Below are 27,807 nucleotides of genomic sequence, written 5' to 3' on the forward strand. Positions count from 1 at the left end.
TCCGCCGGAAACGGGGACAGCCCGCCCTCCCCCGCGAGCCGCGTTGGGCTCGCCCGGTTGAGCGGGAGCGCCGCAGACAGGACGGGACCATGCAGGGGGCACGGGGGGGGGAGCGCACGCGAGAAAGAACGGAGCCGCGGGCTGGTTTGGTAGTTTTTATGCAGATCCTGGAGCCCACACCGGTATCAAACAGATACGATGGAGGCAACTAAAAAACCAACCAAAAATAATTAAAATAAATCAAGTAAAATCCCAACTTCATATAAAAGCCGCGGGGGCGGCCCTGGGTGCGGGGAGAGCCCCGTGGGCTCCGGCTGCGTGCGGGGAGCGATCCCAGTGATTGCTATGTACACACGCGGAGAGTCAACAGTGATCCCGGGGGAAAAACACAACAAAATCAAAAGATCCCCAAATTGACCCAAACCCAACGCTCAGTGTTCCAAGGAGGGGGGCAGGCTCGGGCCTCGGTGCTGCCGGAGTCCCGCGGAGCTCACGGAGGGTTCGGGCGGGTTCCTGACCCTTTTTTTGCCTTTTTTTGCCTTTTTTCGGTGCTTTTGGCAGACTGGAGAAGCAGGGGGGGTCTCCCCTGCCCGCAGCAGCAATTTGGGGATCGGCTGGACACCAACACCCCAACACCACTCAGTGCTCCTCTCGAAGCTTTCAGAGTTTTTCCTTTTAATTTTTTTTTGTTTTGTTTTAACTTTTTCAACTACTACCGAAGGTTTTATTTAACAGCAACGTGGCTTCTTCTTGTTAAAACATTTGTTTTGTGTCTGTTTTCTGGTCTCGCCCAATGCTGGGGGGGTAGAACCAACCGAAAAGTACAGAACATTTAATTTAGGAGAAGGTTACAGGGGGATTGAGGGGAGGAAAAAAAAAAGAAAAAAATGAGGAAAAAAAAAAAAAGAAAGAAAAGAAATGAAAGGGCAGCCCTGGGAGCTGCTTCAGTACCGGGGAGGGAAGAAGGGGCGCTTGGGGGTGAAGAAGGGCGCGCCCCCCCTGCCGAAGGGCGGCCGCGGCCGCTTCAGGCTCTGGAAGGGGTCTCTGCCGAAGGGCTCCCGCGGGCGGAACTCGGCGCGGGGCGTGCGGAGCAGCACGGAGCCGCGGCCCGCGGGGTCCCGGTGCGCCGGGGGGCCCAGCCCGCGCCCGGCCCCGAGCTGCTCCCGGGGCAGCGACCCCGCGGGGTCCCGCGAGCGGGGCAGGGCGTCCCGCGGCTGCGCCCCGCCGAAGTGCTCCTTGAGCGTCCCTTGCATCGTACCGTGCTCCTTGGGGAAGGCGCCGTGCTCCAGCGGGGGCGGCGGCGCGGGGAACGGGACCCCGCCGTGCTCCCCCGCCGGCGGCGGCTGCGCGGGGAACGGGACCCCGGCGTGCTCCCCGGGCACCGGGGGCGGCGGGGGCGTGGGGAACGGGACCCCTGCGTGCTCCACCGAGGGGGGCGGCGGCACGCCGTGGGGCAGCGGGAGCGGCGCGGGCGGTTCCTTGGAGAAGGGGTTGGCGTGATCCACCGACGGCATGCGGGCGGGGACCGAGTGGTCCCGCGGGAAGAGGCCGCCGTGGTCCTTGGCGGGGGCGGGCGGGGGCACGGCGGGCGGCCCCACCGGGTCCCGCGGGAAGGGGCCGCCGTGCTCCAGGGGCGGCGGCGCCAGGGGCGGCGGCGGCGGCGGCGGCAGGTGGTGCTCGAAGGCGGAGCTGAAGTTGTTCGTTCGGAAGTTGTTGACGCTCTCCGGGAAGGGCGGCACGTGCTCCTTGTAGGGCGCGGGGAAGCCGCCCATGCCGGGCAGCTCCGAGGAGCCCGAGGGGCCGTTGTCGAAGGCGCTGCCGCCGCTGCTCAGCTCGAACCAGCCCGCCCGGCTCCCCTCTCGCCCGTGGCCCCGGCTGCCCTTGCCCAGCACGCGGATGGACTCCACGGTCTGGATGGGCTCCCCCGACATGCCCCGGCTCGAGGCGTTGTGGTAGCCCAGCGTCTCGATGGGGGCCCCCTTCTCCTCGGTGCTGTCGGGCAGGTCCAGGCAGGAGGAGGAGACGCGGGTCTCGATGCGGTAGTGCTCCTCGGGCGGCTGCGGCTCGCCCTTCACCACCCCGGACAAGCTCCCCACCTCGCCGGAGCTGCTTTTGGGGATCTGCCCAAAATGCTTCTCCTCGGAGGGCTTCCGGGAGGCGTTTTTGAGCATGTTCTTGAACTCGATGGTGGAGGTGGCGGAGATGGAGGACGCCAGGGGTTTGTCCCCGCCCGCCGCGGGCGCACGGCTGGCGGGGCTGGCCAGGGCGTTCTGGGGAGAGAAGAGCGAGCGGTGGGGAAGCGCGTGGGGCGAGTCCGAGTATTGCTTCTGCGGGAGGCCGGGCTTGGGCAGGGCGCTGTGGTTGGAGTCCGGCGTGAAGAACACGTCGTTCTTGCTGGGCGACGGGGACCCGTCCGAGGCCGAGTCCTTCCCCCGGCGGCCGTAGCTCCCAAACATCCCCGGGGACGAGGCCAGCGCGTCGCAGCTCTCGCTCTGATCCAGGATGGACCTCATGGCCGGCGGGAAGGAGGGCTTCACGCCGAACTCCTGCGGCCGCTGACCGTAGCTGGACAGCACGGGCTGGTACTCGGCAGAATCGGGGAGTTTACTCGATTTCAGGATAGACTTGACCGGCTTCTTCTCCAGGTTCAGCATGGCCGAGGGCGGCGGCCCGGAGTAGTCGAAGTCGCGGTAATCCTCGTCTTCTTGGAAAGATGTATCTGGGTAAAACTTCTCCTGGGAGGAGTCCATCAGGGAGGAGGGCATCTCCCTGCTGTCCGCAGGCGGCTTGTACAGGCTGGCTGGGGACTCTCTGCCGAGCCCAAAGGGCCGGTAGCCGTGCACGGAGCTGGGAATTTCTTGGGAATATCCATCATCCCGGCCCTGCAGAGGCGACCTCGTGCTGCTGGGAGTCGAAGAACCGGGGCTCATGATTTTCGACAGCAGGGAGATGGTGTCGACGTTGCTCGACGTTGGCTTGTCCATCATCTCGTCCTGGGTGGGCGTCCCGCTGCGCTCGTCGCGCACCGGGGTCCCGTCCACATTGTCCATGGAAGTGCTGGTGGGACCACGCTGGAAGTCAGAGGTGTGACTCTCCGTTGCCATGCTGGACCCCAAGCTGCTGAGTATGGGAATATTCAAGTTCAGGCCGCTGAAGCCAGGGTTTCCCTTCAGGAAATTGTGTATCTTCATCTCCAAGCTGGGAGAAGGGGGCTCTGATTCCAGCTTGGCTTTTGAAATTTCGGAGGACTGACCCAGTGAGGTTTCTGTTGGCAAAAGGGAGGAAGGACTGGTAGGGTGGGAACTGGAAAATCCCAGGGAGTTAGTTGGTGGCTTAAAACCAGAGCTTGACAATGCTGGGGTATGTCCAACAGGAGCCTTATTGACCGAAGTGGAGGAAACCTCTGCGGTGGTTGAGTTGGGAGAGTAACCAAAACTTTTGGCTATGAAGGACTGCGGGTTGGAGGGAACATTCCTGCCCTTCATGCACGGCACGGTCGTGTTGGCCGGCGAGGCCGAGGTGCTCTGCGAGGCAGCTTCTCCCGACTGAACGGTGTTTCCAGCCACGCTCTGCAGCAGGGATGACAGCCCTGGAAAACACAACTGCTGCATCAGGCACTGAGGGGAGACACAAATCACCCCGAGCCCTGTCAGGGGAAAGGCCCCTCTGTTTGCTGTTCCCTTACAGCCCCAGCTCCAGGCACAGAGGACTGGGCTGTGCTGCACTGACATCAGCACCGAGTGAGGAGCAACTTTCCACCAGAGGTTTGGATTGATCCACAAACATAAATTACACAATTGAGTCATGCTGGTAAGAACTCATCCTGGTCTGCAGCCAGGAGTGGGAAACCCTGCCTTGCTGGCCAGGTGACCCTGGCAAGGTGCCAGAGAGGAAGCAGAACCTCTGGGCAGCTTTCTGCACACAGAAAACACAGAGAGCTCTTGGTCTCCTGCTCTGTTCTGGGAATGTTCCAGATACGTGCACTTCACCACAGCACAGGCAGCAGAACAGGGAAGGGACAGATCTCCCTGGTCCGTGACACCTGTGCCACCTGGCAAAGACCATCCACACGTGCCAGAGATGTAAAACATTCCAATGAAGGTTTTCTCCCTCTGTTCTCACTTTAGGGAAAGCAGAGCAGCACGTTTCAGCCTGGCCACTGCCCTCAGCCCCGCTCCCAACGCCCACCCCAGTACCTTGCAGGGCTGGCGCTGTCTGAGTCTGCGTTTTGGAGAGAGCCGACAAAATGCTTTCCGGAGTTATCTCCACCTTGGAGAGAATGTTTGCTAACGGATTCGAAGGAGCAGACGGGGCTCCCAGGACAGGAGTCTTCAGGCCGCTGGTGAGAGCCGTGGGGCTGGTGGGGGTCCCTGGCGAAGGTCTCGAGGCGGGGCTCACACCTGGGGCAGGAGCACAAAGCACTCACCTGCGCTGCTCCAGCAACGCGGCTCCGACTCAGCTCTTGCTCAGCACGAGCAAGGAGAGGCTCAGGAAGCAACACCAAGTGCCACAGACCGAGCCAGACCTCTGGAAGCAGTAACTCACTGATGTTTATTTTGAGACAAAGCTGTAAATGATCACCCAGCTCCGTCAGTGCTCAGCACTCACCTGTGCTCTTCATCACCGACGTCAAACTGCTCAGGATGGAGCTGATCTTGGCCAGGTCCACGTTGGCCAGGTTGGGTAAGGCAAGTGCTGGTGCTGGAGCAACGGGAGCTGTGCTCACCACCTTTGGAGCCGGGGGTGTTGGAGGGGCTGGGGCTGGCGTGGCCACCGTCCCCGAGGCCGTGGCAGCCGCGGCCGCCGATGGCACCGCTTTGGGGACACTCTCGGTCTTGGCGGGCGGCGGGGCCGGAGCAGCCTGCTTGTCCTTCCTCTCCTCCACTGCAGAGAACAGGGGGAACAAGAGCAGAAAGGTCACTCAGACCCCCCCAAAAAGACTCAGGGAACATCAGTTCTGATTCCCAACGATGTAAAAACATCTTTGGTAAGATGGAAAAAACACCTTTTGGAAGATGGGAATGATCACAGTGGGACTGGGACGTCCCTGCCAGGAGATTCAAACCCAACAGCCCCAGCCCACAGGCTTTGTGCCTCCTCCACATCCCAAATGAAGCTGGCAATTCCCACAGGGCAATCACTTACCGATGATTTTGGACGTATCATCCTCCACATCGGAGAGCTCCATGTCCTCCACGTCCCGGTTATCTGTGGCAGGCTCTGGAGAGCCCATCTTGCGGCCCCCGGCTGCTGGGGACCGGGCGCTGTTCTCCTCCCCCATGCCCTGGAAAGGGGACTCGGAGCCCGTGGGAGACGGAGCGTCCATGCTGGGAGAAGGGACTGGAGACTCCTCGGGATCCGGAAGGGTTGCCTTCAGCTGGTCCAGCTTCTTCTTCAGATTGCTCACTCGGTTAGCAAATGTTTTATAGGCCTGAGGGAAAAAGGACACTGGACTGGGGATCTTTCATGCCTCAGTCACTTCCTTAAGGAAGCAACACACAGCTTGAGAAAACCAATTCCAAGCCCCTGGACCCTGCAGTGGCAAGAACTCGGTGTCTCCATGGGACTCACAGGGCAACAACCACAAAAAGCAGGGAGGATAAAACCTTTTTCCACTTGAAACAATTTCCATAAACCCCCAGTATTTTAATAAACGCATTCTGCCCACCTTGGTAAGGTCTGGAGAGTGTTGGTTGTTTTTGTAACACTTTATTACTGTCCTTTCTTTGCTTCTCTAGTTCTCACATAAATCCCAACTTTCCAGAATTCAGGATTTGTCACACTAACTGTAATTTTGCCCTGTTTTAAGAATCTAGAGGGGATCCAGCATTCCAGCAACAAACACAAATTGAGCTTCCAAGTGCTGTATTTTGAGAGCATATCCTTGTCTTGCCCAAAGCCTCCATTTTGCTCTCTTTGGAAACCATTTACATCAATCCCACAAATTTTATAATTTGGGAATAGAGAGATGAGGCATTTTCCAGCCTCCGAGGTGCCCAGTGAGCACAGGCAGGTGCTGTTCCACCTGTGGAGGATCCAGAAAAGGCACGCTTACATTTGCCACCACCTTGACTTCTTTGTACTGTGCCTCGTAGAAGATGCCGGCGTTCTCCAGCGCCTCGGTGAGCGAGGGGCCGTTCTTCACCTGCTTGTCCAAGCCATTGACAAACTCCTCCAGCTTTGAGCTTGCTTCTTCAAACTCCTTGGAGAACTTCTTCCCTCCTGTTTTATCTGCAGGGAGATGGACACCATGGAAATGAGATGCCACACAAGAGTGGCCTCAGTGGCAGCAGCTGGGATGTTGGGACTGGACACTCCCAGACCACCCTGCTCATCCACAGGGATCTGGCAAGGAGGAGTGCTGGTTTCCACTCATTTGCTTGGTCTGAGCTCTGCACCTGAGCTTCCACAGAAATTCAAACTAACCAAGATTTTTGGCTCCTGATTGCTGGTTCTGAAATTCTGGCACCCCACTCTGAAATTCTGGCGTCTCCCATCTGGGCAGAATCAGGAGCTCCCACAACACCTTTGTTGCCCTTGGGGCTTTTTTTACCTTTCAAGCACTTGAGTGTCTCAGTGCTGCAGACATCCACCCTCATGGTGGAAAGCTGCTTCTCCTTCAGCTCTATCTGATCTTCTGAGCGCTTGTACAGCAGCAGCTCGTCAATGAGGGACTGGGGCTGGAAAAGAGCAAACAGGAAAAGCCTCCTCATCACATTCCAGGGAAGGGAAGCCCTGCCTCCGCTCTGGTTCCAGGCTGCTTCCAACCAGAGCTAACCCGGGAACCATGTGGATCCTGGGATTTTTAACCTCCAAGCTCCCAACGAGCAAACCTGGGCTCAGGCAGGAGCTGCAATTCCACACATCCCTGGTTAAGAGCAGGGTCTTTTTTATTTACTCCCCATTTCATGCTACATGTGCCTGTGCATTTCATGAATATTTCCCACTACCAGGGGACTGAATTTAGACAATTTCTAGCCACCAACTCCTCAGCCACCCCAAACTCCTCTTCACAAGGATGCCTTGGTCAGCCCCGTGGGTGTCACAGCCCTCATGCCACAGGTGGCTCTCAGGGTCACCCCATATGCAAACCCCCAGGGTGGGGGTCAGTGCCACGTGTCACCTCCACTCACAGACTTACTCGGAATTCAGCAACAATCTTGGACTTGAGAGCAGCTTTTGGGTTGGTGGAGGCTGTGGGGATAAAGGAAAATTGTGAAGAAATTAAGGAACTGCATCCCGATGGAAAGTCAGTCACAAAAGGCAGCCTAATAAAAGACACTTTGAGATAACTTCACGTGTCACCCATCACATCCTCCCCTCCATGCATGTGTCTCTCAGTGCTCCAGGCTCCTGGCAGCTCATGGGGACATGGGCACGCACAGCTGGACGGGGACCGAGCTCAACAAGTGACACTGCTGGTTTTCACACATTTCCTGGGCACAGCTTCTCCTCAGGAAGATAAGTCCCTGCAATGGTCAATCTAACAGCCCTACCCAAGGAGTCACACCTCTCTACAAGGCAGGGAATGGTATTCCCAAAGTGCCAGACCTGGAGCTGGCATGGAGCCCAGGTTCCCTGCTCAGAGCCTTCACAACTGTCACACCTGGTTACAGGGTGGGGGCCGAGCCCTGCTGCCAGACTGAATCCATCACACTCCAGACAAAACAGGAGAAACAGCAAAGAAGAAGTGAGCTGATGAGAAGCAAAGCACTAAACCCTCCATCCTCCATTCCAGCTCTGTCTGGGAAAGCAGCTTCTGGTGTTAAGCCCAGCACTAAACACTGCCCAGCTCTCTCAGTCTCCTGCTGTCACCCTGGTGTCCCACATGTCACACATCACAGCTGACACCTCACCACCTCTGTGGGGACCCCTCAGGGTGCTGGTGCAAAATGAGATAATTCAGGTCACTCTGTTACAATGAATTCTGTCCTGCTGGTCTGGGCTCTGGACTGAGGGACTGTCACCTCCTGTCCCTGCACTCCCAGCTCCAGGTTCCTCCTCCCAGCCCGGCCTGCTGGGGCAGGACTGTTCCTGACACGAGGGCAATGTCCATCTGCTTCTCTCTGTCTTCTCTCTGAGCAGTGTAACACAGTTTCCAAGAGGTTCCACCAGCTCTTTCCTCTCCTGTCCACAACCTCTGCTGCTCTCTCATCTTATTTTTGCCTCACTTTTCCTTACAAAGTTGTTTTCTACCAACACCTCCTCGGTGTGCACATCCTGGGCCCTTCTGAGCCCGCAGGCTCAGCCCACGCTGGGCTCAGCCCTTCTGCTCCTTGAGCAGCCAATTTCTGCATTAGTGCACAGAGTTCACAGTGGTTCCTTACTTTGTGATTTCTTCCACGGCTTATTCGGTTTGTTCAGAGACTCTTTCAGCTGCTTCTGAGTTTTGAAAGTGGTACCTGGAAAACATTTCATTTTTGGCAGTCTGGCATTGTGGGATTCCTGTCAAAATCTGGTTTTTGGTGCCATACAGTTGCACGGTGAAAGAGTGAACAGAAATTTGTTTTAAAATACCGTGACCAACTTCCTTAGACGAGCTGCTGGATGCCCAAGAGAACTTCAGTTTACTCAGGAATGCAGCAACCTGGGGGTGGTCTGCCATTTTTAAATCAAGTTTCTGTTTGCCCTTACACTAAGGCGGTTCAAAAATCACAGGAAAAAGGCAAAACACAAGGAATCTAAAAATGAGACTCTGTAATGGAATCAGCATCAAACAGACAAGCACTGCCCATGAGGAAAGCAGCCACAACACCTGATTTACCTGAAACCTCACAGACCTGTTGTCAGGTGACACCAACGAGCGATTTCAGAGCAAAAGCACAAACGTCACTCCTCAGCATGCAACACCCAGCTCAAGCCTGTCCTCGTGCCACAGCCCAGCCCAAGCCACCACGTTGTTCCTGCCGTGATGGCCACTGACCTTCAGAGCTCAGAGGGCCTCCTGAGCACCTCCAGCTCTTTGTGCTGTGAGAAAAGCCAAAACCTGCACTGATTTCCTTCAAGCACTGCACTGCTAACTCCTGGTTCTAACTGAGAGGACTCTTCACCCTCCAGCCTTGCTTCTGCCTCTTCCTACCCCACACACAGGATTAGTTAAACCAGCCTAACACTGAACAGGACCAGGAGGCAGAGCAGAGCACCCTGCTCAGGACATGCAGGACCATCTCAGCCTCACGTTCTGTTTGCTCCCAGCTGGAGCAGCTCCAGCTCATGTGGAAGAATTCACAGCTGCCTTAAGGAAGGTACAAAAGAGGTGAAGCAGGAGAATCCAGCGCTGCTCACGTCCCACAGCCGGCTACGTTACAGCCTGTGCCAGGTGCAAATGGCCCTCATTCCCCTCGGTGACCCCAGACTATTTCTACAGCTTCAGCGAGCTCACGTGGCACTCTGTAAGGTGAGAAATGCAAAGGGTGAGTAACTTACTCAGTGCTTCTTTCAGTGCCAAAATGGTTTCCTCAGGGTACACGTTTCTGTCCTCCCAGATTTTGAAGATTCTTTCGATGGATTTGGAAACAGATGGATCCCTGGAAGAGAAAAGATCTTTACTCCCTGACTGCAGGACAGGATAACTTGACCCAAACCACCCCCCTACACAAATCAAAACCCAGGTCATGCCAGCTCTGGCCCACTCTGCAAACACACAGCTGTTCCAAAAAGAGTCCTTTAAGTTCTGCTGATGTTTCTAGAGATGTCAGAAGAAAAATTCTCTCTTTTTGAAACCCTCAGCATCCCAATTATTAGCTCATTACTCACTTCACTAACGAAGCAGCCTCAGGAAGCACCTCTGCAAAGGTGTCCCGAAAGACAATGGCATTTTTCCTCTTGCAGTTCTGTATGACATCATTGGCCAAGTAAAAAAGGTTCAGCCGATGAGGAAAAGCAGCTGAGGACAAAAGAAAATTCAGAGTCAGCATGAGACAGGCAGAGACCACAGCCACACCTTGATCCCAGTACTTCACTGCTGCTTTTGGGGGAGTTTCAGAGTTTCCAAGGTTCAGCAGGCAGACCCTGGGGACTAGAGAGGACACCCTCAATTTACAAGTGATTTTCAGACTCCCCCAGCTGTGCTTGCTCCTCTGACGCTCCTCAAGTTCAAAAGTTTCAAACTGAGTTACTCACCAAACCCCTCTGTGAGAGGGGGTAAACTCAGTAAGCTCTTCCACATGCTAATGATGGTAATGAGCTCCTTCACTCCACCAAAGGACATTCCCAAGGATTAAACCAGAGGAACAGTGCCAAGAGATGGTGTTACTTCACAGCCTTGTGTGTTGTCACCTCTCACCTGCCTGTGCCACCCCTGGCTGCAACCAGACCCCTCAATTCTCTATCCTGCTTCATTTTCCAGTGGTCCCTACGTTGGTAGAACCACCTCCCACAGCAGGCTGCACCTTGCAGTTCTCCAGGTGTCCAGGATTCCTCTCAGGAAGCTCAACATCCGTCCTGTCCAGAGCCCTGGGGGGGAGCTCACCCCTCACTCAGAGCCTGAACAAACTCCCCGCAGGAACGTCCCACCCGTGCTGCCCTCGTAGCTCACGAGTGAACACGAGCTCAAAAGGAAGATCCTGCACACAAGATCCTCCTCTGAGGGGAAGCAGAGCTGAGGACACAGCAAAAGGCTTAGCTCAGATGGGCTCGATGTCCCTAAGCCTCCCTGAGCCCCTGAAGCAGCCCTGGCTCTCCTGGCACTGCGCCCTCGAGCATCGCTCCAGACTCACAGGGACAGAGTCCTCACAAGTCCCTGCTCCTGAGCCCTGTCCCTCCTGTCCCTGCCCCAGGACACACAGCAAAGGTCTGAGAGACACAGCAGGGGTCACTGCCAGCAGCTGCTCACCCCCAACCCACAGGGAGCCCCAGTTCCCACATCCCAGGATGAGCTTTTACCCCTGACCCTGCTCCCCTGGCCACTGCCACCTCACAGAGCCCCATCCCCACATCCCAGGACGAGCTCTTAGCCCTGACCCTGCTCCCCTGGCCACTGCCACCTCACAGAGCCCCATCCCCACATCCCAGGATCAGCTTTTACCCCTGACCCTGCTCCCCTGGCCACTGACACCTCACAGAGCCCCAGGATGAGCTCTTACCCCTGACCCTGCTCCCCTGGCCACTGACACCTCACAGAGCCCCAGGATGAGCTCTTACCCCTGACCCTGCTCCCCTGGCCACTGACACCTCACAGAGCCCCATCCCCACATCCCAGGACGAGCTTTTACCCCTGACCCTGCTCCCCTGGCCACTGCCACCTCACAGAGCCCCAGCCCCCACATCCCACAAGCTTTTCCAGCACAGAGAGCCAAGGATTTATGACCAGAACCTGTTGCTCACACCCTGTGCCCTGAACGTGCTGACAGGGCAGGCTGAGGTGGGTTTCTGGAGCAGAGTGCTCTGGAAGTGCACTGCAAGGCTGGGAATTCACTGGCCTGGTGCTCCAAAACAACCTGCAGCCAGCTTTTCCCAAAACGCCAGCCTCGATAATCTCTCAGATCATCAGCCCGTTGGAATGGGGCTTCTGTGATTTAGTTAAACCCAGGGCTTGAGTGCCAATTCTGCTGCTGCTCACTGGATGTTCCCTCCATCCCAGAGACAGCAATGATTCCAGATCTCAGCAACGTAAAATAGATTTCAAAGAACTGTAAGGCTTTGATTTAAACGATCCAGCATCTACACAGCAGAAACAAATCTGGAGTGGGGCTCCAGCCTGACGCTGACCAGACAGAGCACCCCTCACCCAGAGCACAGTGAGAGCCACAAGTTATAAACTGAGATACACCCGCAGCAGGAAAGATCCATGCTGGGTCCATGGACATGAACCACAAAGAAAACCAAGTGTCTGTGTCCAAGAGCCATTCCAGAGGGTGAATGGCTCCTCTCAGCTTAAACAGCGAGGAAAACTGCAAGAAGAAAACTGCAGGAAGAAAACTGCAGGAAGAAAACTGCAGAGCTGAGCCCACCCCAGCCCTGTCACCCGCTCCACACCAGGCACAACGGCACCAACAAAAATGGCACTTCAGAACCCACAGACAGGTCACGTTCAACTCCAACACTCTGAGCAAACCCTCCTGCTGGGACACTCGGGTTGCCAGCAGGAAATTCCCAAAGGTGGAGATACAGAAGGATGTCCTTGCAGGAACAGTCCTGTGGGGAAGCTCTGGCTCAGAAACAAGATGCCAAACCAACAGCAACACGTCAAACACCAGCATCCCTGTTTTTCCTGAAAGGACACAATTCAGTGCCCCAGGAGCCCCAACCCCACCACATTCCCCCACCAGGGAAGAGCAGGTTTGATGTGTTCATAGGAGCTCTGGAGATAAAACATTTAAATGCTCAGAAAGGAACCCAGAGCCACCTGCACTTGCTGTGGCACCACCACGGAGCTCCTGTGGCTGGGACAGGGATTTCCCAAGTGTGAGAAGTCCTTGAGGCAGAGGATGAAGTGTACCATGAAGGGAAAAGCAGGGAAAGAAGCCTATGGAAACAGGGAATAACCAAACAGAATACAGCAGCAACGCCACTGCTGTCAAGGACTGGCTGGGCAGGGTAAGATGGTGAAGGAGGGACCTGGATAAAAGGAGGGTCGTGCACTTGAGAGCCTCACAAGTGCTGTGAGCAGAAACCTTGGAAGAGTCCCACAAAATCCAACAAAAACTTCAGGCTGGTGCCAAGGGCTCAGGGTAGGAGCCAACAGCCCAGCAGCAGATGGGACCCAGGGCTGAAACAGCATCAAGGACCTGCAGGTGGGAGCAGCAGCTCAATGGGTTTGGGAAGGGGAAGGAGTGATGGACGAGCACTGAGGGCCTCAGGAGGAGCCAGGACAACTGTGAGAAGGCCACGTCCAGAACAGTTGGCACATCCTGAGGAGAGATGGGCTGGATTTTCTTCGGGGGGTGTAGGCTTGCCAAGGGAGGAGGATTTCCAGGAGACCGAGGGAGGACCCAGGGCATTTCCTCCAAGGTTCTCACCTTCCTCTCCTTAATTCCATGGAGTACAGACAAAACAGATCAAACTCTGGGGACAGAGGATCCTCTGCATCCTGCAGGAGTGCCTTGATAGAGAAACTCAACTCTCCCAAATTTTCCAAAAGGTTCAGCACACAACAGATCAACACTTTATGGTGGGAATGTTATCTCCTCGTTCCTGCCAAGCAAAGCTTCCTTGGACTCCCCCAAGAGCCAAACCTTCCCACAGCAGTGGAGATAACACTGTTGTGCTGAGCCTGCTGCCAGCACCAATCTCTCCCTCCAGATCAGGGACACAAACGAACGGGCGCTGCCAACCCCAGCGCTGGCACCTGAGCACCTGTGCCCACCCCAGGCAGGGCACAGAAACCCGCCCTGGTCCTGGAGCCCGCTCGGTGCTGCTTTACAGGACCATGGATTCAGGAGGACAAAGGTGCCACCACCGAGGTGCAGGCAAGCATGTTGTGTTCCTGCAAGGATGACAAGGTGATGCACACAGGACGGGAGGGGACGTTTCAAAAGTAAAAGGGACAGATTTACACCAGGTGTCAGGAAGGGTGCGAGGCTGGCGAGGGCCTGGCACAGGTAGCCCAGAGCAGCTGTGGCTGCCCCATGCCTGGCAGTGTCCAGGGCAGGCTGGACACGGCTTGGGACAATCGGGTCTAGCAGGAGGTGTCCCTGCCCATGGCAGGGGGTGGGACTGCACGGGATTTAAGGTGCTTTGCAACGCCAAGCCTTTCTACGATGATGAGCCGGACCCCGCGCGCGGCCGCCGGCACCGGCCGGTCCCCGAGCGCTCGGTGCGGGCCCGCCCGTGACGGCGGGACCGGCCCGGCCCGGCCCGGCCCGGCTGCGCCCGCTCTGCCCCGGCCGCCCCCCGGCCCCGCACTCACAGCGGCGCAGCCACTTCATCCAGTGGTACACGATGGTGCTGTGGTGCCGCTTGTTCTCCAGGCACCACGAGGAGAGGCCCTGGATCGACTCCATCGTGTTGGTCACCGCCTGCAGCTTCCTGTCGAGCGAGGCCTCCAGCGCGCCGGCCGCGGACGAGGCGGCGGCGGCCGAGGAGGAGGAGGACGAGGAGGCCCGGCCGCCGCCTCCGCCGCCCGCCGCCATCTTCCCGCGCTGCTCGCGGCCGGGCCGCGCGGGGGGCGGCGGGGCGGCGCCTCACGGGGCGGCGGGGCCCGGGAGCGGGGGCCGGGCGGCGGTCACGGCCCGGGGGATTGAGGGGGCTCGGGGGGTGCTCGGGCAGTGCCGGAGGCAGCGGGAGGCAGTGCCGGCCGGGGGAGAATCGCTGGGCCCCGGGCGGTGCCAGAGGCGGTCCCGGCCCGGAGGGATCGCGGGGTGCCGGGAGTGCCCGGAGGCGGTGCCGGCCCGAGGCGGTGCCGGTACCGGAGGCGGTCACGGCCCGACCCCCCCCCGCGCGCGCCGCCCGCCCCCCCGCCGCCATTTTGTGACTCCCCGCACACGGGCGGGACGCGCACGCGCCCGCCCCGCCCCCGCCGCGCCTGCGCGCGCGCCCGCCCCGCCCGGCAAGATGGCGGCGCCCCCCCCTCAACCGCTCCCCCCCCGCGCGCTCCGTGAGGGGAGCGCAGAGCGCGAGCACAAAAAGGGCGTTTATGCCGAAAAATCCCAAATCGCTGAGTCTAGAGAAGCCTTCTGAGTCCAACCTGGGACCGACCCGCACCCTGGCGCCCAGCCCAGCGCACTGAGGGCCACAGGAGTTCCTTAGACACAGCCAGGGATGAGGACTGGAAGAAATTCCCCAAAGTTCAACCTGAAACATGGCTGGGCCTCCCTCAGCACCCCTGGGACTCCATCTTTAAAAAAGAGAAGTGGCTTCTGTCCCTCGGCCCCTCACAGCTCCCTGTCCCTTCCCTCAACAAACTCAAACGCAGGGGCCGTGTCGCCCTTTACCCCCGCTCCCCACAAACACACGACGGCGATTTGTTTTAAAAAATATGTCTTTAATGGGGTGCTGAGGAGGGTGACGGCGCTGTCTGGCTGGGGGCTGTGGGCAGGAGCGGCGGCGGCGGCTCAGTCCGTGGACTCGAGCACGGACTCGCTGAGCGCCAGGTCCCAGTAGTGCTCGGCGCTGTGCTTCTTGAAGTGCTCGCGCGCCATGTTCTCCGTGGGACACTGCTTGAACTTCATCTCGCCGAAGCTGCGGTCCTTCGCCGTGCCCTGCGGGACACACGGGGTGACGTGCCACCCGAGTTCCCACCCTGTGCGCGGGGAACAGCTCCAGGGCGTGGGGAACACGGGAATACACACGGCTACAGCTCAAGGAATGGAGCTGGATCCCACCTCATCCCCATCCCGGTGTGGAACCACCACAAGGACTCACCTCCCAAACCAGAGAGCATTTGTTTGTTTTCTTAACGGATTCCTCGTCAGACTCATCATCATCTGGAAAAACCCCACCAAATAAAGCGCTTTTAGCCCGGGATGTGGAGCAGGACCCTCCCTCACACCAGCACAGCAGCGCTCACCCTCTCCCTTCGTGTTCGACGTCTGCTCGTCCCACTTTATTCGATGCAGCATAAGACGTTTGAATTTCTTCTGTGCTTTTGGGCCTGGGGAAGAATCAAGACTCAACATTCCCAGGAAATCTCTTCACTTGCAGCAGGTTTCCCTTCCTCATGGAATGATGTGGGTTTTCTCACTGGATTACAGCACTCTGCAGTCATTGCTAACCCCTTTAACGATGTAATTAAGGCAGTTTCTAATTGCCTCCTCACTTCCTTGTCCTTCTCTAACCCTGTCACCAATTTCCACAGCAATTCCTGCTGGAGGCGAGCTCCAGAACACTCTGTGGTGACCCAAGCCTGCCTGGAAGCCTCACCTCCTTCTACCACCACCACGTTGACATCTTTGTGCAGAACCACCACGCCCGTGAGATACAGCTGCCCGGCGTTCGCCTCGATTTTGAATTTTTTTGCTGGATTGCTCAAGTTTCGGACCCTAAGGGTAAGATGAAAAAAAAAAAAGATCAAATATTTGTGGAAAACCAGAAGCGGTGAGCTCTCTCTGAACTCCCTGAGCTCACTCACCTGTACACAGCTATGTGAACTCCCTGGGAAACATCTTCCTTGAGCTTTTTCACCTTCTTGGCTTTCCGCTGCTCTGCTGTGAGCTTCCTTGCTGCGTTTGCTTCCTCATGAGCCCTGCAAACAAACAGGGACCACTGAAATACTGGTCCTAAACAAAACACCAGCACTAAAATCTATCCAAAAGTGTCTCAAAATGTCACAGTACAAGCTGTCACCTACTTCTGCCTCTTGGCCATCTGTGCTCGGACGTGAGCTTCCACCTTTGTAGGGTCCTGGACAGCTTCTGTGCCCAGCACCCGCATCAGGTTGGAAATCCTCACTGCAAGGGAAGGGAAGAGCTGCTGGGAGGGCTCCTACTGGACATGGCAATGGGAGAGGCTCCCACTGGACACTTTTCCACCAGAAATCCTGCACACACACACCCCCACCATCCCCGTGGATTTCAGATCCGTGCAGTCCCACCAAGGCTGTGCTGCTGTCAGCACTCCCAGCACATCCCTGCCTGGCCAGGGCCTGGCTGTCCCTCACCTTTGGGCTCTGGTGGTGGCATCAGGCCCAGCCTGACCTTCTCCTGCAGCTCCTTCTGGGCTTCTCGCCGCGTCTGGCGCCGTAACTTCTTCTGCTCTTTCTTTGTTAAATACACACCCAGGGTCACCGGCGTGTCACTGTCCACTGGCAGGGAAATGAGACCATCAGGAGGGTCCAGGGGGACACAGGGGCCAGCAGGACACTGGCAGAGCTGTGTGGAGGGGCTGCTTCAACAGCCAAGCCCCCCAAGGCAGGGCCATACCCGGGGGGTTGAGCTGGGCCGGGTGCTCCACCAGGTTCGTGATCCCGAAGTACTCGTCTTTCTTTGAGGTCGTCCCACCTTTTCTAGAAGGGAGAAAGTTGGGCATCATGGCACAATTCCCAGCAGGAATTCCTGCACAGAGCTCGAGGGGCTGAAGGAGACCCACGGTGACGTGGTGTTGATGTTCAGGTGTCCCCCCCAACATTTCAGGGCCCCTCATCCATCGTGAACACAACTCGTACAGAATGCTTGGAAACAAAACTAAACCTCCCCAGCTCTCTGCTAAAATATCCCCCCAATTCCACAGCTGCTACTACAGCCCCCAGAGAAACTCTGGAGCAAACCCAGTGCCTGGATATCAGAGATGAGAGGTGGAACTCGATGCTCCAGCACAAACATCTGGCCTGATTTTCCCATGTGCTTCCCAGACCCACCGTGCAGCTCCCGAATTCCTGCTGTGGCAGAACCATCAGCACCTGGAAATACTCACAAATCCAGGCCGTTGGGGATGATGTAGGAGTCCCACCACTCGATCTCCGGGATCTCCCCCTCCTTCAGCTCCTTCTTAGGGGTGATCAGAGCTAACTTGGTGGAAGTGTGAATCCCAGTTTTCCTGGCAGCCTGGGAGATCTCTGCCTGCAGCTTTTCTAGTTGAGCCTAAGAAGGAGAATGGAACAGAAAGGTCATTCCAAAACAGCAGAACCTCTGTGAAGAGCTGAACACAAATCACCCACTGATTTATCTGGGTTTTTAAACAAATCTAAAGCAGACTGCAAGAGAAACCACACAGCAAAGGGAAGCTCCCAAACCTGCCAAAACTCTGCTCTTATTCCTGAGCCTTTCAGGACCATGGAACCTTCCCAAAGGAACATCTCCCTCTGGGGACTGTATCCCTGGACTTTTTCTGTCCCCTTCTCCCCAGGAACTTGGAGCACTTTAACAAAATTCCTTTACATCTCCACTTCCAAGGTGATCACTGAGCCAGAGACAAATCTGTTCCATCGGGAACTTTCAATGTCTTGTCAAAAAAAGGAGATTTTGCCTTTTAAAGGGTGAAGAGACTGCTCAGAAAACCCTTTACCCACACAAGTGCTAACTTGGGTGCCTGCCATCCCAACATAAACAGGGTTTTAAAGAAAAGTTTCAGGTGATTTGACTGGCAAACTTCTGAATCAAAGCCACCCCAAGTCCCTTCCCAGCCCAGGAGAGGAGAATCCCCTCCTACCCATGCTCCAATTAGCAGGATGAGACCTCTGGTATACCTTTGTTCGCAACCTCTGGGCAATTTTCTCAAATTTTCCTTTTTCATGGAACTTAAAGGTGCGTTTCTGCCGCTGGGCCGGGGTTATGGAGACGCGGGGGTCAAAGTACGTGTTGGACTCCATGTCTTCCGAGGGCTTTTCCTTCAGCTGCTGTTTGAACTGCTCTCTCTTCACTGCTCGGATGTTGGCCTTGAGCGTGGGCATGCGGTGGGTCAGCTCGATCTCCTTCCCGCTCGCGTCCACCGTCCGGCCCTGCTCGTCCAGGATCAGCGGCGTCGGCTTGGTCTGATCCTTCAGCTCCACTTTCCTGGGGGCAGGAAAACATACGTTACAAATGTGAATACAGCACTAATTCACAGGGAATTTGAGATTATTTCCACAGTTTCCATATTTTTTACAGCCCATCCACACTGCCAGAAGAGACTCCAGCTCTGGTACTCACGGCGGCGCGATGCCCATGGCGTGCAGGTTGGCCAGCCCCACCATGTTGGCGTTGCCGATGAGCCCGGGTTTCAGGGCCAGCTGAGCCTGGATCCGGGCCTGCAGCTCCGCAGCCTTCCTGGCCTTCTCGATGGCGTCGTTCATGAAGGTGGCTGCCTGCGAGGGCTGGATCGTGTTGCCGATGGGGAGCCGTTCCGATTGGGACGAAGAGGAAATTTTGGGCTGTGGACAGAGAAGGGGGTTTTGTTCCTCCAGCAGACCCAGACCAACACATCACAGCTCAAACAGGGCCCAGGGATGGGTGGGGTTTGCCTGTGCAGAGTACCTGTGGTGTGGGAGGACTGATGAAACTCAGCTGCTTTTTCCTCTCTTCAATCTGTCGGGTGGCTGCCTCCATCATCTGTTTGATCTGTGGCAAAACAGACAGCGAGTTTTTCTTTGCCACAGTTAGGATGAACTCTGCACTGTGTTGGGACACAGCCCAGCTAGACTGACCTGGAGTTTAGTCAGCATCCCCGGGCTCTCTGACGGCGGGCCTGGAATGACTTCAGGCTCATCCTCCACCTCCTCAAACCGTGGGATGCGCCGTTTCTTGACACCAGAGGATTCCTTGGACACCTCAGAGTCATCACCAAACACATCCTAAGTAAAGAAAGAGCAAACAGTTGTGGTTAGAAGAGAGCATTCTCCCCCCAGAGCAGGATTTGAGATGAGAAACCACCAGCATGTCTCAGGTCCGGCTCCACAACGCAGAATTCCAGGGCAGCACGGCAGGCTGAGCCCGTGCCGAGCCCGGGCCCTGGTCCCCCACCAGAGAAACACAGATGACGTCCATGCAAGAGCGTGAAGGACAGGAGACATGGCAGGGATGAGCCTGCCGAGCAGCAGCACCGCTCCCTCGCCTGCTCACACAGGGAGGACTGGCACTGAGGAGATTTAAGGTCTCAGCAACATGGAAAGATAGAAAAAGCCTGCCCAGAGCTGATCTGACTGGGATAAAACCATTTCCACGTCTTCCACCAACTAGAGAGGATTTGGTGAAGGAACCTGTCCTACCATGCAGTCCTCCCAAAAGCAGGATGTGGCCCTGGACCCGGGGAGGGCTGGGACACCTGCAGCATTCCCTCACACTGCAGCCCAGATCCAAGGCCAGAGCCACTCCAGAGAAGCACAGCTCAGAGAGCACGTGGAGCAATGGCCCCGCTGATGGGCTTGCAGCAGCATCAGGTCACCAAACAAAAGGCATGGTGCATTTTTCACAGAGCTCTGGTCAGGCCCAGCCCAGCAGCTGTGGATTCCATCGTCAGTGCCTGGTTTGTGTGTGGAAACCTGGATGTGTCCGTGTGGTTACTGTAGTGTGTGTGTCAAGGTGTTATTTGAAAAGAAAATATACACACCGGTTGGGAGCGTTAGTTGCAATCCCTTCTTCACTACAACGGGTCATATCCTACAAGGACACTTCCTCAGCCACACAGGTACTTCTTGGAAAACCTACAAGTTCAAGAGAAAGGACTTGCCCATAGTATAAAGTGTGGAAACTTCACGTTCAGTTCCTGACCTTCCCAAGCCATGACCTACCCCAGAGTGAACCGAGGAGCAGCAAGCGGCCCTGGGAATCATCACTGCCCGACGCTGTGGGGTCTGCAGGGCCAGGACAAATTCCTCTGCACAGGGCAGGGTCAGGCAGTCTGAAAGTGCTGCCATGACCACCTCAGAGACCGGTTTGTGTTCCTGCAGGGTCCAGACAGACCCAGAGCGTGATGGAGAAGTTCCAAGAAACGTGATTCCAGAGAGAAGAGTGAGGATTGGGCAGGAGGAATGCCCCTCTCCACGCCAGGGGCCAAGAGAAGAAGGATCAGTTTCTGCTGCTGCTGCCTAGCTCAACTTCTGCCTCAGCCAGGAGCAGTGCTCAGGCCTGACACCCCTGTGGCTTCACAGGGAAAGGCTCCCCTGCTGCACCCCAGCCCTGCTCCTGCTGCCACCACCAGATCCCCCTGCCAGCACCAGATCCCCCTGCCAGCACCTGCTCTCAGCCACCCCACGGGCTGTCACCACACTCCTGCCATCACCAGATCCCCCTGCCAGCTCCTGCTCTCAGCCACCCCACGGGCTGTCACCACACTCCTGCTGCCACTGCCAGATCCCCCTGCCAGCTCCTGCTCTCTCAGCCACCCCACGGGCTGTCACCACACTCCTGCCACCACCAGGTGCTGGCACTGCCAATGTCCCCAGCTCTGCTGTGCCCCTGGCCAGGCCCAGGGCAGCAGCTGGACCCCGCTCAACCCTCACATTCCTCCAGCCCTGGGGCCAGCCCAGCACCCACTGAGGAAAGAAAGCAAGTTCCTGGTGGAAAACACGGAGTGGAGGCAGCTTGTGCCAACACTCCCAAAGAGATGCAGATCCTGGACGGGACTGCTCTGGCTCACTGAGGTTCAGTGCTGACTGCAAGTGCTGGGGAAACCCAGACTGCCATAAAACAGGAACCTCAGGAAGAGTGAAAGGAACATCACTGTGAGTAGGAGCAGCATGGAGAGAGCCTGCCAGACTCGGCAGAGTGATGGGAAAATGGAATTCTACAGGATGGTGAGAAAAGTCCTCAAGAGAAGAAAGGAAGTGAAAACAGCTTTGGATGCACAAGCCTTCCACCATCCCAGGCAAGGGAGAAACACCAGAGCAACTGAATCCCAGCTGGAATCCATCCTGTGCCAGGACAGGAGTTGCTAAAAACCACCAATTGTTGATTCTGCGTGCAGAAAGGGAATGAAAACCCACCAGGTCATCCAGCACAGAGCCCCACACGCCGCCTCGGGCACAGGGAGCGATGAGGAATCACTGGGAGCTGCTCCAGGCTCCACAGGAAAATACAAGCACAGGGGAGATGGATCCCCACGGATTTGCTCCAGCAGCCTGACAGAAAGCCAAAGCCAGGCCTCCACCTTGGCTTTGGGAAAGAGAACCGCAAGGTAAAGGCTCCCACACTTCATCATGGAGAGGAGTCGTTTCTCTTGAACATTCCGAGCTGTACCTCTCTGGAAGAGGAGAGTGTGCCAGAGCACCAGTGCTGCCTCCAGGCCACCCAACCACACAGGAACCCAACCAATAATCAATAATCAATAATCACCTTTAGCTCCCGTTTCCGGTTACGGTCGCTGTTGGATTTGGAGTGCCGGGAGCTGCGTCCTTCCTCCACTGCCTCAAAGAGCTTGTCCACAAATCGCAGGGTGGAATCGTCCAGGAAAGGTTTAAGGTGGTCTGGAAAAGAGGAAAATCCTGTCAGTGCAGAATCCTGAGCTTGAGGCGAGCAGGAGAATCCACGGATTCCTTGGAAGATATAAACCACTTAAACTTGAGTGTGATCGAGCTCTACAAACACAGGGAGGCTTTGAGGCTCTGGAAGCCCCTGGGATCTGTGGATCATTTTGTTAGGAGGTTTAAACTAAGGGGTAAAGGGAGTCTGGGCCTCATGCAGAAGCACAGCAGGGCTGTAATGGCCAAAAAGAGCACCCCAGTTAAATTACCACGTCCAGTTCCCTGAATCAGGAATTAGTTCTTACTTATCAGATTTTGTCATGTATTCCAAGATTCCCGCTGAGCCTGGTCTGATGGATTTGCCCGTACTCACCTCAGCAGGCTGAGAGAATTGCCCCCTGCCCCTCCACCCTGGGGAGCTCTGTGCTGCTCACAGCCCTGGCTCCGGACGTACCGGCCGCTTTCTTCTTGTCCATGCCCTTCCCGACGCAGTTGAGCGCCGCGGTCACCACGGTGGGCTCCGAGAAGCCCAGCACGCGCTTCACCGTCTTCTCGATCCATGGCTTCAGCTCGTCCAGCTCCCGCTTGGACAGCGACATCCCTGCTGGGCTGAGCGGAGCCGCCGGCTCGGAGCTGCGAGGAGAACAGACGTGGAACAGGGATCCGAGCACCTCCACGCCCTTCTCCCTCTGGATCCGCTGGGAAACGCTCTCGGAGGGAATTTGTGCTCCCTCGGCTTTAAACCTTGGGCTAAAATGAGCCAAACCCCATGAGGAGGGAGCCCTGACCACAGGGATCCCAGAGAGATGCAGTACAGCATTCCTGCTTCCCAAACCAGCCCGGGAATGGCTGTTCCAGGACAGCCCCTCCTGTCCTGGCTCCCCCCTGAGCTCCCCAGGTGCTGCCAGCCCAGTGACAAAGGCCCCGAGGCCCCCAGATCCCTCCTCGGGGTTGTTCCACTGTTTGGGAAGAGAGTGGAACCCCCCTGCTCCCACTGACCCCACGGCAGGGGCACAGACAAACCTGAGCCCCTTCCCCTGTGTGCAGCCCCAAATCGGGGCTGTTTCCTGGCAGTCACATCTCCTCACACCCTGCAGCACTCACGGCCGGGGCTGTGGCTGCAGCTGCCTTTAACTGGCTCCAGGCCCTAATCGGATCTGGGAACTGGGGGGAAAATCTCCTTAGGGACAAGCTCAAGCACTGTGCTCCCCCTCACAGGAGCCCTGCAATGCCGGGGCACCAGTGTGGGGCTGTGGGAATGGACACCGGCCTGGCTGTCCTTCCTGGAACCGGGATCCTGGGGCTCAGTTATCATTCCTGGCCCCGGGAATGGGGCGCCGGGGCTCAGTCCTAGCACAGAGCCCCTGAGTTCAGGCCCGTGGGCAGTTCCAGGAGGTGACTGCTCCTGCCTGCAGGGCCCGGGCTCCCACCAGAGCCTAAGCGGGTTCTACTTTTCCTGGCAGCTTCCTTAGAGACAGGTTCAAATAGAGCCCAAACCCGGATCCCGGGGTTTCCCCCACGAGTTCCGACCCTGCGGAAGCTAAGACAAGCAGAACTAACGAATTACGGCCCAGACGCACCAACAGCTCTGAGCACGTCCGTAATAAACCACTGAACTCGTGTAATCAGAGCCGGTTCAGCCTCCACCCGACCTGAGCTCCAGCAAGAGCCGCAAGGGAAGCAGCAGCTTTACGGGTGTTCGCCCATAGCACTGGGAGAGCAGAGCCACCGTGGGGTCAGCTCCAGCAGCCGCAGCGCTCCGAGTGCCCGGGGAACACAACACACAACCCCCGTAACCCGCACCACGATCAATGAAAGCGCACCCGAGCACCGCCCGACAGCGCCGGGGCTCCGCCGCCTTCTCCGGACAAGGACGGACGGAGCTCGGTCCCGCAGGACGCACGGGGCTCCCGCCGATGCCGGTCCCGCGCACCGCAGCGGCCCCGCAGGGCCCGGCATCCCCCGCCGCCGCGGAGCTGCGCCCGGGGCCCGGCCCGGCCCCCTCAGCGCGGCGCGCCGGGCGAGCGGCTCCGCGCGGGCCGGGCCCGGGGCCGCCTCCGCCAGCGCCTCCCTCCCTCTCGGCAGCCCGCCCGCTTTCCCCGTCCCCTCCACGCCATCCGGGAAGCCCCGTTTACCTCACCGGCCCCGTTCCCTCACGCCGCTCCCGGTCCCGGCCCGGCGGCCCCTGACGGTGACGGCGCGTCGGGGCGGAAGCGGAAACGGGCGCGCGGCGCGTGCGCGGGAGGCGAGCGGGGGGCGCCGGGAAGGAAGGCCCCGCGCGCGCGCCGGGCCCCGCCCCTGACCCCGCCCACCGGGCCCGCCCCTTCCCTCGCGCCCTCATTAACCAAACTCAATTAACGGGTATCAGAGCGAGAGTGTCTTTATTGGGGCCGGCCCCCTCAGCAGCCCAGCCACGGGTCCTGCCGGCTGCTCCGCGCCAGGAAGGCGATCCTGCGCGCCATCTCGGCGCTGTACACCCGCCGGCACGCCTCGAACGCGCGCCGCCGCCGCGCCCGGCACGGCTTCTCGTAGTACCGGGAGCGCCGCACGGCCTCGGCCACGCCGTCCTGCGCCAGAATCCTGCGGGAAGGAGACAGCGGTGACAGCGGCACGAAGGGTTCTGAGGTGTGCAAGGAGGGAGGAACAGCCGCCCCCCGCTGCAAACCCTGGGCACAGCTCGGTCCCCGTGGGGACCCTCAGCTCGTTCTCGTCGCTGTCCATCCGTGAGGAGGGGAAGGAATCCCCCCCCGAGCTTCGGTGTGTGCTGAACACGCAGCTCGGCGATAGCACCGTCTCCTCCTCGGCTTCCCAAGGAACAGCGCTGCCCTCTCCTGGTTCTGTGCTCAGCTATTCCTTTATTTCGCTCTATTTACACCCACAACCGAGGAGGCAGCGGAAAGTGCAGCTCATGAGAAAAGCCCGGCACGCCCCTCCCGTCACCTTCTGCTGAAGGAATTGTGGTTCTGAACCCAGCACGGGAAAGAACTGAGGCCCCTTCGGGCCCAAACCCCGCCCGACCCTGCCTGCCGGCCGGGCTGTGGAGCCCTGGCCCCGCGATTCCCCCCGATCCTCACCTGTTCAGGACGCCGTACGCCGCCTCCACGTTTCCGTTCTGCACCATCACAGTGCGGCCCACAAAGCGCAGGTGGTTCGCCATGACCGCGCTGCTGCGAGACGGGGTGGCTGGAACGGGGCGGCCCCGGGGCTCGGAGGAGCCGGTCCCTCCTGCCCCCCGCCCCGGGACACGGCAGGGAACCCCGGGTACAGAGAGGGACCGCTCCTTCCCGCAGAGCCGCAGGGGAACGGGGCAGGGCCTCCCCCTCTCAGGAAGGGCTGCCCCTGCTCCGGACCTCCCCCCGCCCCCAGCTGGCCCCGGTCAGGCCGGTCCCGCTCCCGGTCCTTTCCCCGACTGACCCGGTGATGCCGCCGCCACTTCGCGCACGGACCGGAAGTACTTGTGGCGGAACTTCCGTTGGGAGGGACTTCCGGTGGCCGGGGACTTCCGGCGGGGCAGAGCCGGGGCTCGGGGCGGTGGAACCGGGGGGACACCCGTGGGGTCCTGTGCGGTGTGCGCGGTCCCGGGGCTCTCCCTCCCGCCGGCCCTGCCCGCAGCCGGGACTGAAGGCACCGTGGGCACTCGGGGTCCCACAGCAGGGAGGACGAAGTGGCACCAAGGGCCGGGGACGGCTCTAAGCCCCCTGGGGCCTGGACTCCCTCAGGGACAGGAACCCGCCCCCCGCCCTCCCAAGGGACAAAGGACACGACACCGGGTGGCCCCGGCCGCTCTCGCGGCGTTTATTGCTTCCAGCAGGGCCGACTGTGGGACATCCCCATTCGGGGGATCCACACCCCTCAGCCCCCTACCACCGCTCTGGGGGGGCCACACTCACCCGCGAGCACCCCACGCCACGGGGAAGGCACAAGCCCGGGAAGGCCCAGCTGCCCCCCGGGCCCCGCGGGGAGGGGGCTCCGCTCTGGCCAAGGCACGCGGCCGCCCCTGGGTTAGGGCTTCTGGGGGGGTTCGGCCCCCCCGGTCAGTCCCGCCCGCCCGCGGGTATCACTGACCACCGGTAAAAAAAACAATCAAAAAAGGCAAAACCAAGAAATACAGACGAGAATCTTCCCCCCCCCCCGAGCCGGGGGGGGTGTCACACGTCCGGCGCCGGGGGAGACTCGGGGGTCCCGGCCTGGCACTGGGGGGACCCCCGCTGCTGGACCGTGCCCGCCGTCCCCGCGGCGCTGGCCAGGGGCAGGTCCCCGGGGGGGAGCTCCTCGGGCAGGCGGCAGCACCGGGGAGCCCCGGCGGGACCGGCGGGGGGGCGGCGGCGCGGGGGAGCTGCGGCAGGGGCTGGATCCAGCGCGGGTTTGGGGGCGACGTGGGGGAACCAGAGCCGCAGCATCGCCTCCACCTGCAGCAGCGTCCCCAGGTACCGGGCACTGCGGGGAGAGAGAGAGAGCTCCTGTCACCTTCTGCGGAGGGGGACACCCGCGTCCCCCGGGGACGTCTGGGGACACCCACCCCATTTCTGGCTTCTGCAGGACCCCGATGATCCGCTGGAGCCGGTCCATGGCCACGCTCTGTTGGAAGCTGCTCAGCCCTGGGGACATGTGAAATTGTGTGAGTTCTCCATGGGAAAAAGGCGCCCGGTGGGGGGGATAGAGGGTGTGGGGGACACCCACCTCTGTCGTAGCGGCCCCGCCGCAGCCCCTCCAGCAGCTCCGCCAGCGGCCGGATGAAGCCCCGGAGCTCTCGGCACTGTGAGGAAGGGCAGGAGGAGGTGACTGGGCTGCACCCGGACTGGGGAGAGGGTGTCGTGCACCTCCTCACAACCCTCTTATCGCCCCTCATCCCCTCAAACCCCGCTCTCAGCCCCCAAATCCTCCCCAACCACCCATTTCAGGTGGGGAAACTGAGGCAGACCCAGGTTGTTTAGAGGACTAAACCCTCCCTCACCTCCCATCTTCGGGGGCGGCCAAAACCTCACCTTTTGGGCAAAGAGGCGATCTCCATCGCTGGGAGGGACATCCCCCCCCTCCCCTTTCCGCGGGCGCTTCCCCCCGCGGGGCGACGGCGGCGAATCGGGGGGGGCTCGGTCCAGCCCCGCGGGGCGCTTGCGGCTGCGCTCAGGTTTGGGGGGACTCCGGGGGGAGCCGGCAGCCTCGACCTCGCTGTCAGAGGCAGGGGAGCCGCAGGAGCAGGCGCGGGCAGGGGGCTCCATGGCGGGGATGGCCCCCCCAGGGGAGCCGCTCCCTGAGTTCAGCTCCAGCAGGCCGAGGCTGTCTGGGGGAGGGAGAAAAAGACGGGGGATATCGGACAAAAATGGAAGAAAAGGAACTACCTTGTTCTCCGATGAGAGTGTCACCCCCACACCCCCAGTGCCACCTCACATGCCCCGTGGGAGCAGATTTGGCATCTCCTTAGACAGGGAGGGGGAGGCAGGGACCCACCTGGCACCGGGACCCTTCACCCAGGACTGTCCCCAGCCCCAGGACAGCCCCCTGTCCCCCCAGCCGGCACAGCAACCTCCCCCCGCCCTGGGACACCCTGGTCCCCCCACCAGCCCCCTTCTCTCCATCACCTGCCGCCCCCTCCCCTCCTGCAGGAGCCCCACCCGCCATGGGGACCTGTCCCCCCACACTGGGACCTCCAGGACCACGGCCAGGACGCCCCCACCCCCCAGAGCCCACCCCCGGCCCCGGTCACCCCGGATCCCACCTCCTCCCGGCTGCACCTGCGGTGGTGCCGCTGTCCCCGTCCCAGCGCCGATGCCCCGTAGCCGGTGTCGCTGTTGCCGTCCCTGACCCAGTGTCGGTATCCCTGCTGCAGTATCACCGTTCCCGTTCCCGTCCCGGTATCAGTGTCGGTGACTGGTATCGCTGTCCCCGTTTCCCGTGCCGCTGTCAGTGTCTCTGAGCAAGCCCCTCTGTGGCCGTGCCCGTGTCCCGGTGCGGCGGTGCTGGCGCGGGCCGGTGCCGCTGTTCCGGTGTCCCGGTGTCCCGGTGTCTGTGCCCCGGTGCCGGTGCCGGTCCCGCCCCGCCCGCGGCGGCCCCACGCG

At 59.2% G+C, this 27,807-nt stretch overlaps 4 protein-coding genes across 5 annotated transcripts; all 4 read right to left on the reverse strand.

Moving 5' to 3' along the window:
* Positions 1-142: 142 nt before the first annotated feature.
* Positions 143-14,072, reverse strand: RPRD2 (regulation of nuclear pre-mRNA domain containing 2). The gene is made up of 11 exons (XM_033082941.1): positions 13,850-14,072; positions 9,757-9,886; positions 9,427-9,527; positions 8,328-8,402; positions 7,142-7,194; positions 6,554-6,680; positions 6,056-6,231; positions 5,146-5,431; positions 4,609-4,884; positions 4,197-4,400; positions 143-3,589 (listed from the first exon to the last, which is right to left on the reverse strand). The coding sequence occupies exons 1-11, from the start codon at positions 14,070-14,072 to the stop codon at positions 945-947; spliced, it is 4,296 nt and encodes a 1,431-aa protein (XP_032938832.1). The 3' UTR covers positions 143-944.
* An 843-nt stretch (positions 14,073-14,915) lies between these two features.
* Positions 14,916-23,969, reverse strand: PRPF3 (pre-mRNA processing factor 3). The gene is made up of 16 exons (XM_033083006.2): positions 23,887-23,969; positions 22,206-22,384; positions 21,624-21,754; positions 18,998-19,144; positions 18,828-18,911; positions 18,504-18,724; positions 18,062-18,368; positions 17,290-17,456; positions 16,800-16,882; positions 16,538-16,681; positions 16,229-16,328; positions 16,010-16,123; positions 15,802-15,920; positions 15,449-15,532; positions 15,304-15,365; positions 14,916-15,140 (listed from the first exon to the last, which is right to left on the reverse strand). Exons 2-16 carry the CDS (start codon positions 22,348-22,350, stop codon positions 14,994-14,996), a joined length of 2,055 nt encoding a protein of 684 aa, XP_032938897.1. The 5' UTR covers positions 22,351-22,384; positions 23,887-23,969; the 3' UTR covers positions 14,916-14,993.
* Positions 23,970-24,115: 146 nt separating this feature from the next.
* On the reverse strand, positions 24,116-25,240 carry MRPS21 (mitochondrial ribosomal protein S21). 2 transcript variants are annotated; one of them, XM_033083009.2, is made up of 3 exons: positions 25,166-25,240; positions 24,826-24,915; positions 24,116-24,331 (listed from the first exon to the last, which is right to left on the reverse strand). In XM_033083009.2, exons 2-3 carry the CDS (start codon positions 24,906-24,908, stop codon positions 24,151-24,153), a joined length of 264 nt encoding a protein of 87 aa, XP_032938900.1. In that variant the 5' UTR covers positions 24,909-24,915; positions 25,166-25,240; the 3' UTR covers positions 24,116-24,150. The 2 variants fall into 2 exon arrangements, with proteins under 2 accessions (XP_032938900.1, XP_032938901.1); XM_033083010.2 differs by having other exon boundaries at positions 24,826-24,918; positions 25,166-25,208.
* A 33-nt stretch (positions 25,241-25,273) lies between these two features.
* On the reverse strand, positions 25,274-27,575 carry CIART (circadian associated repressor of transcription). The gene is made up of 5 exons (XM_042780071.1): positions 27,484-27,575; positions 26,737-27,032; positions 26,432-26,507; positions 26,271-26,349; positions 25,274-26,188 (listed from the first exon to the last, which is right to left on the reverse strand). The coding sequence occupies exons 2-5, from the start codon at positions 26,968-26,970 to the stop codon at positions 25,900-25,902; spliced, it is 678 nt and encodes a 225-aa protein (XP_042636005.1). The 5' UTR covers positions 26,971-27,032; positions 27,484-27,575; the 3' UTR covers positions 25,274-25,899.
* Positions 27,576-27,807: the final 232 nt, after the last annotated feature.

This window comes from Catharus ustulatus, chromosome 30 (assembly GCF_009819885.2).
Source record: "Catharus ustulatus isolate bCatUst1 chromosome 30, bCatUst1.pri.v2, whole genome shotgun sequence".
Classification (NCBI taxonomy): Eukaryota; Metazoa; Chordata; class Aves; order Passeriformes; family Turdidae; genus Catharus; species Catharus ustulatus.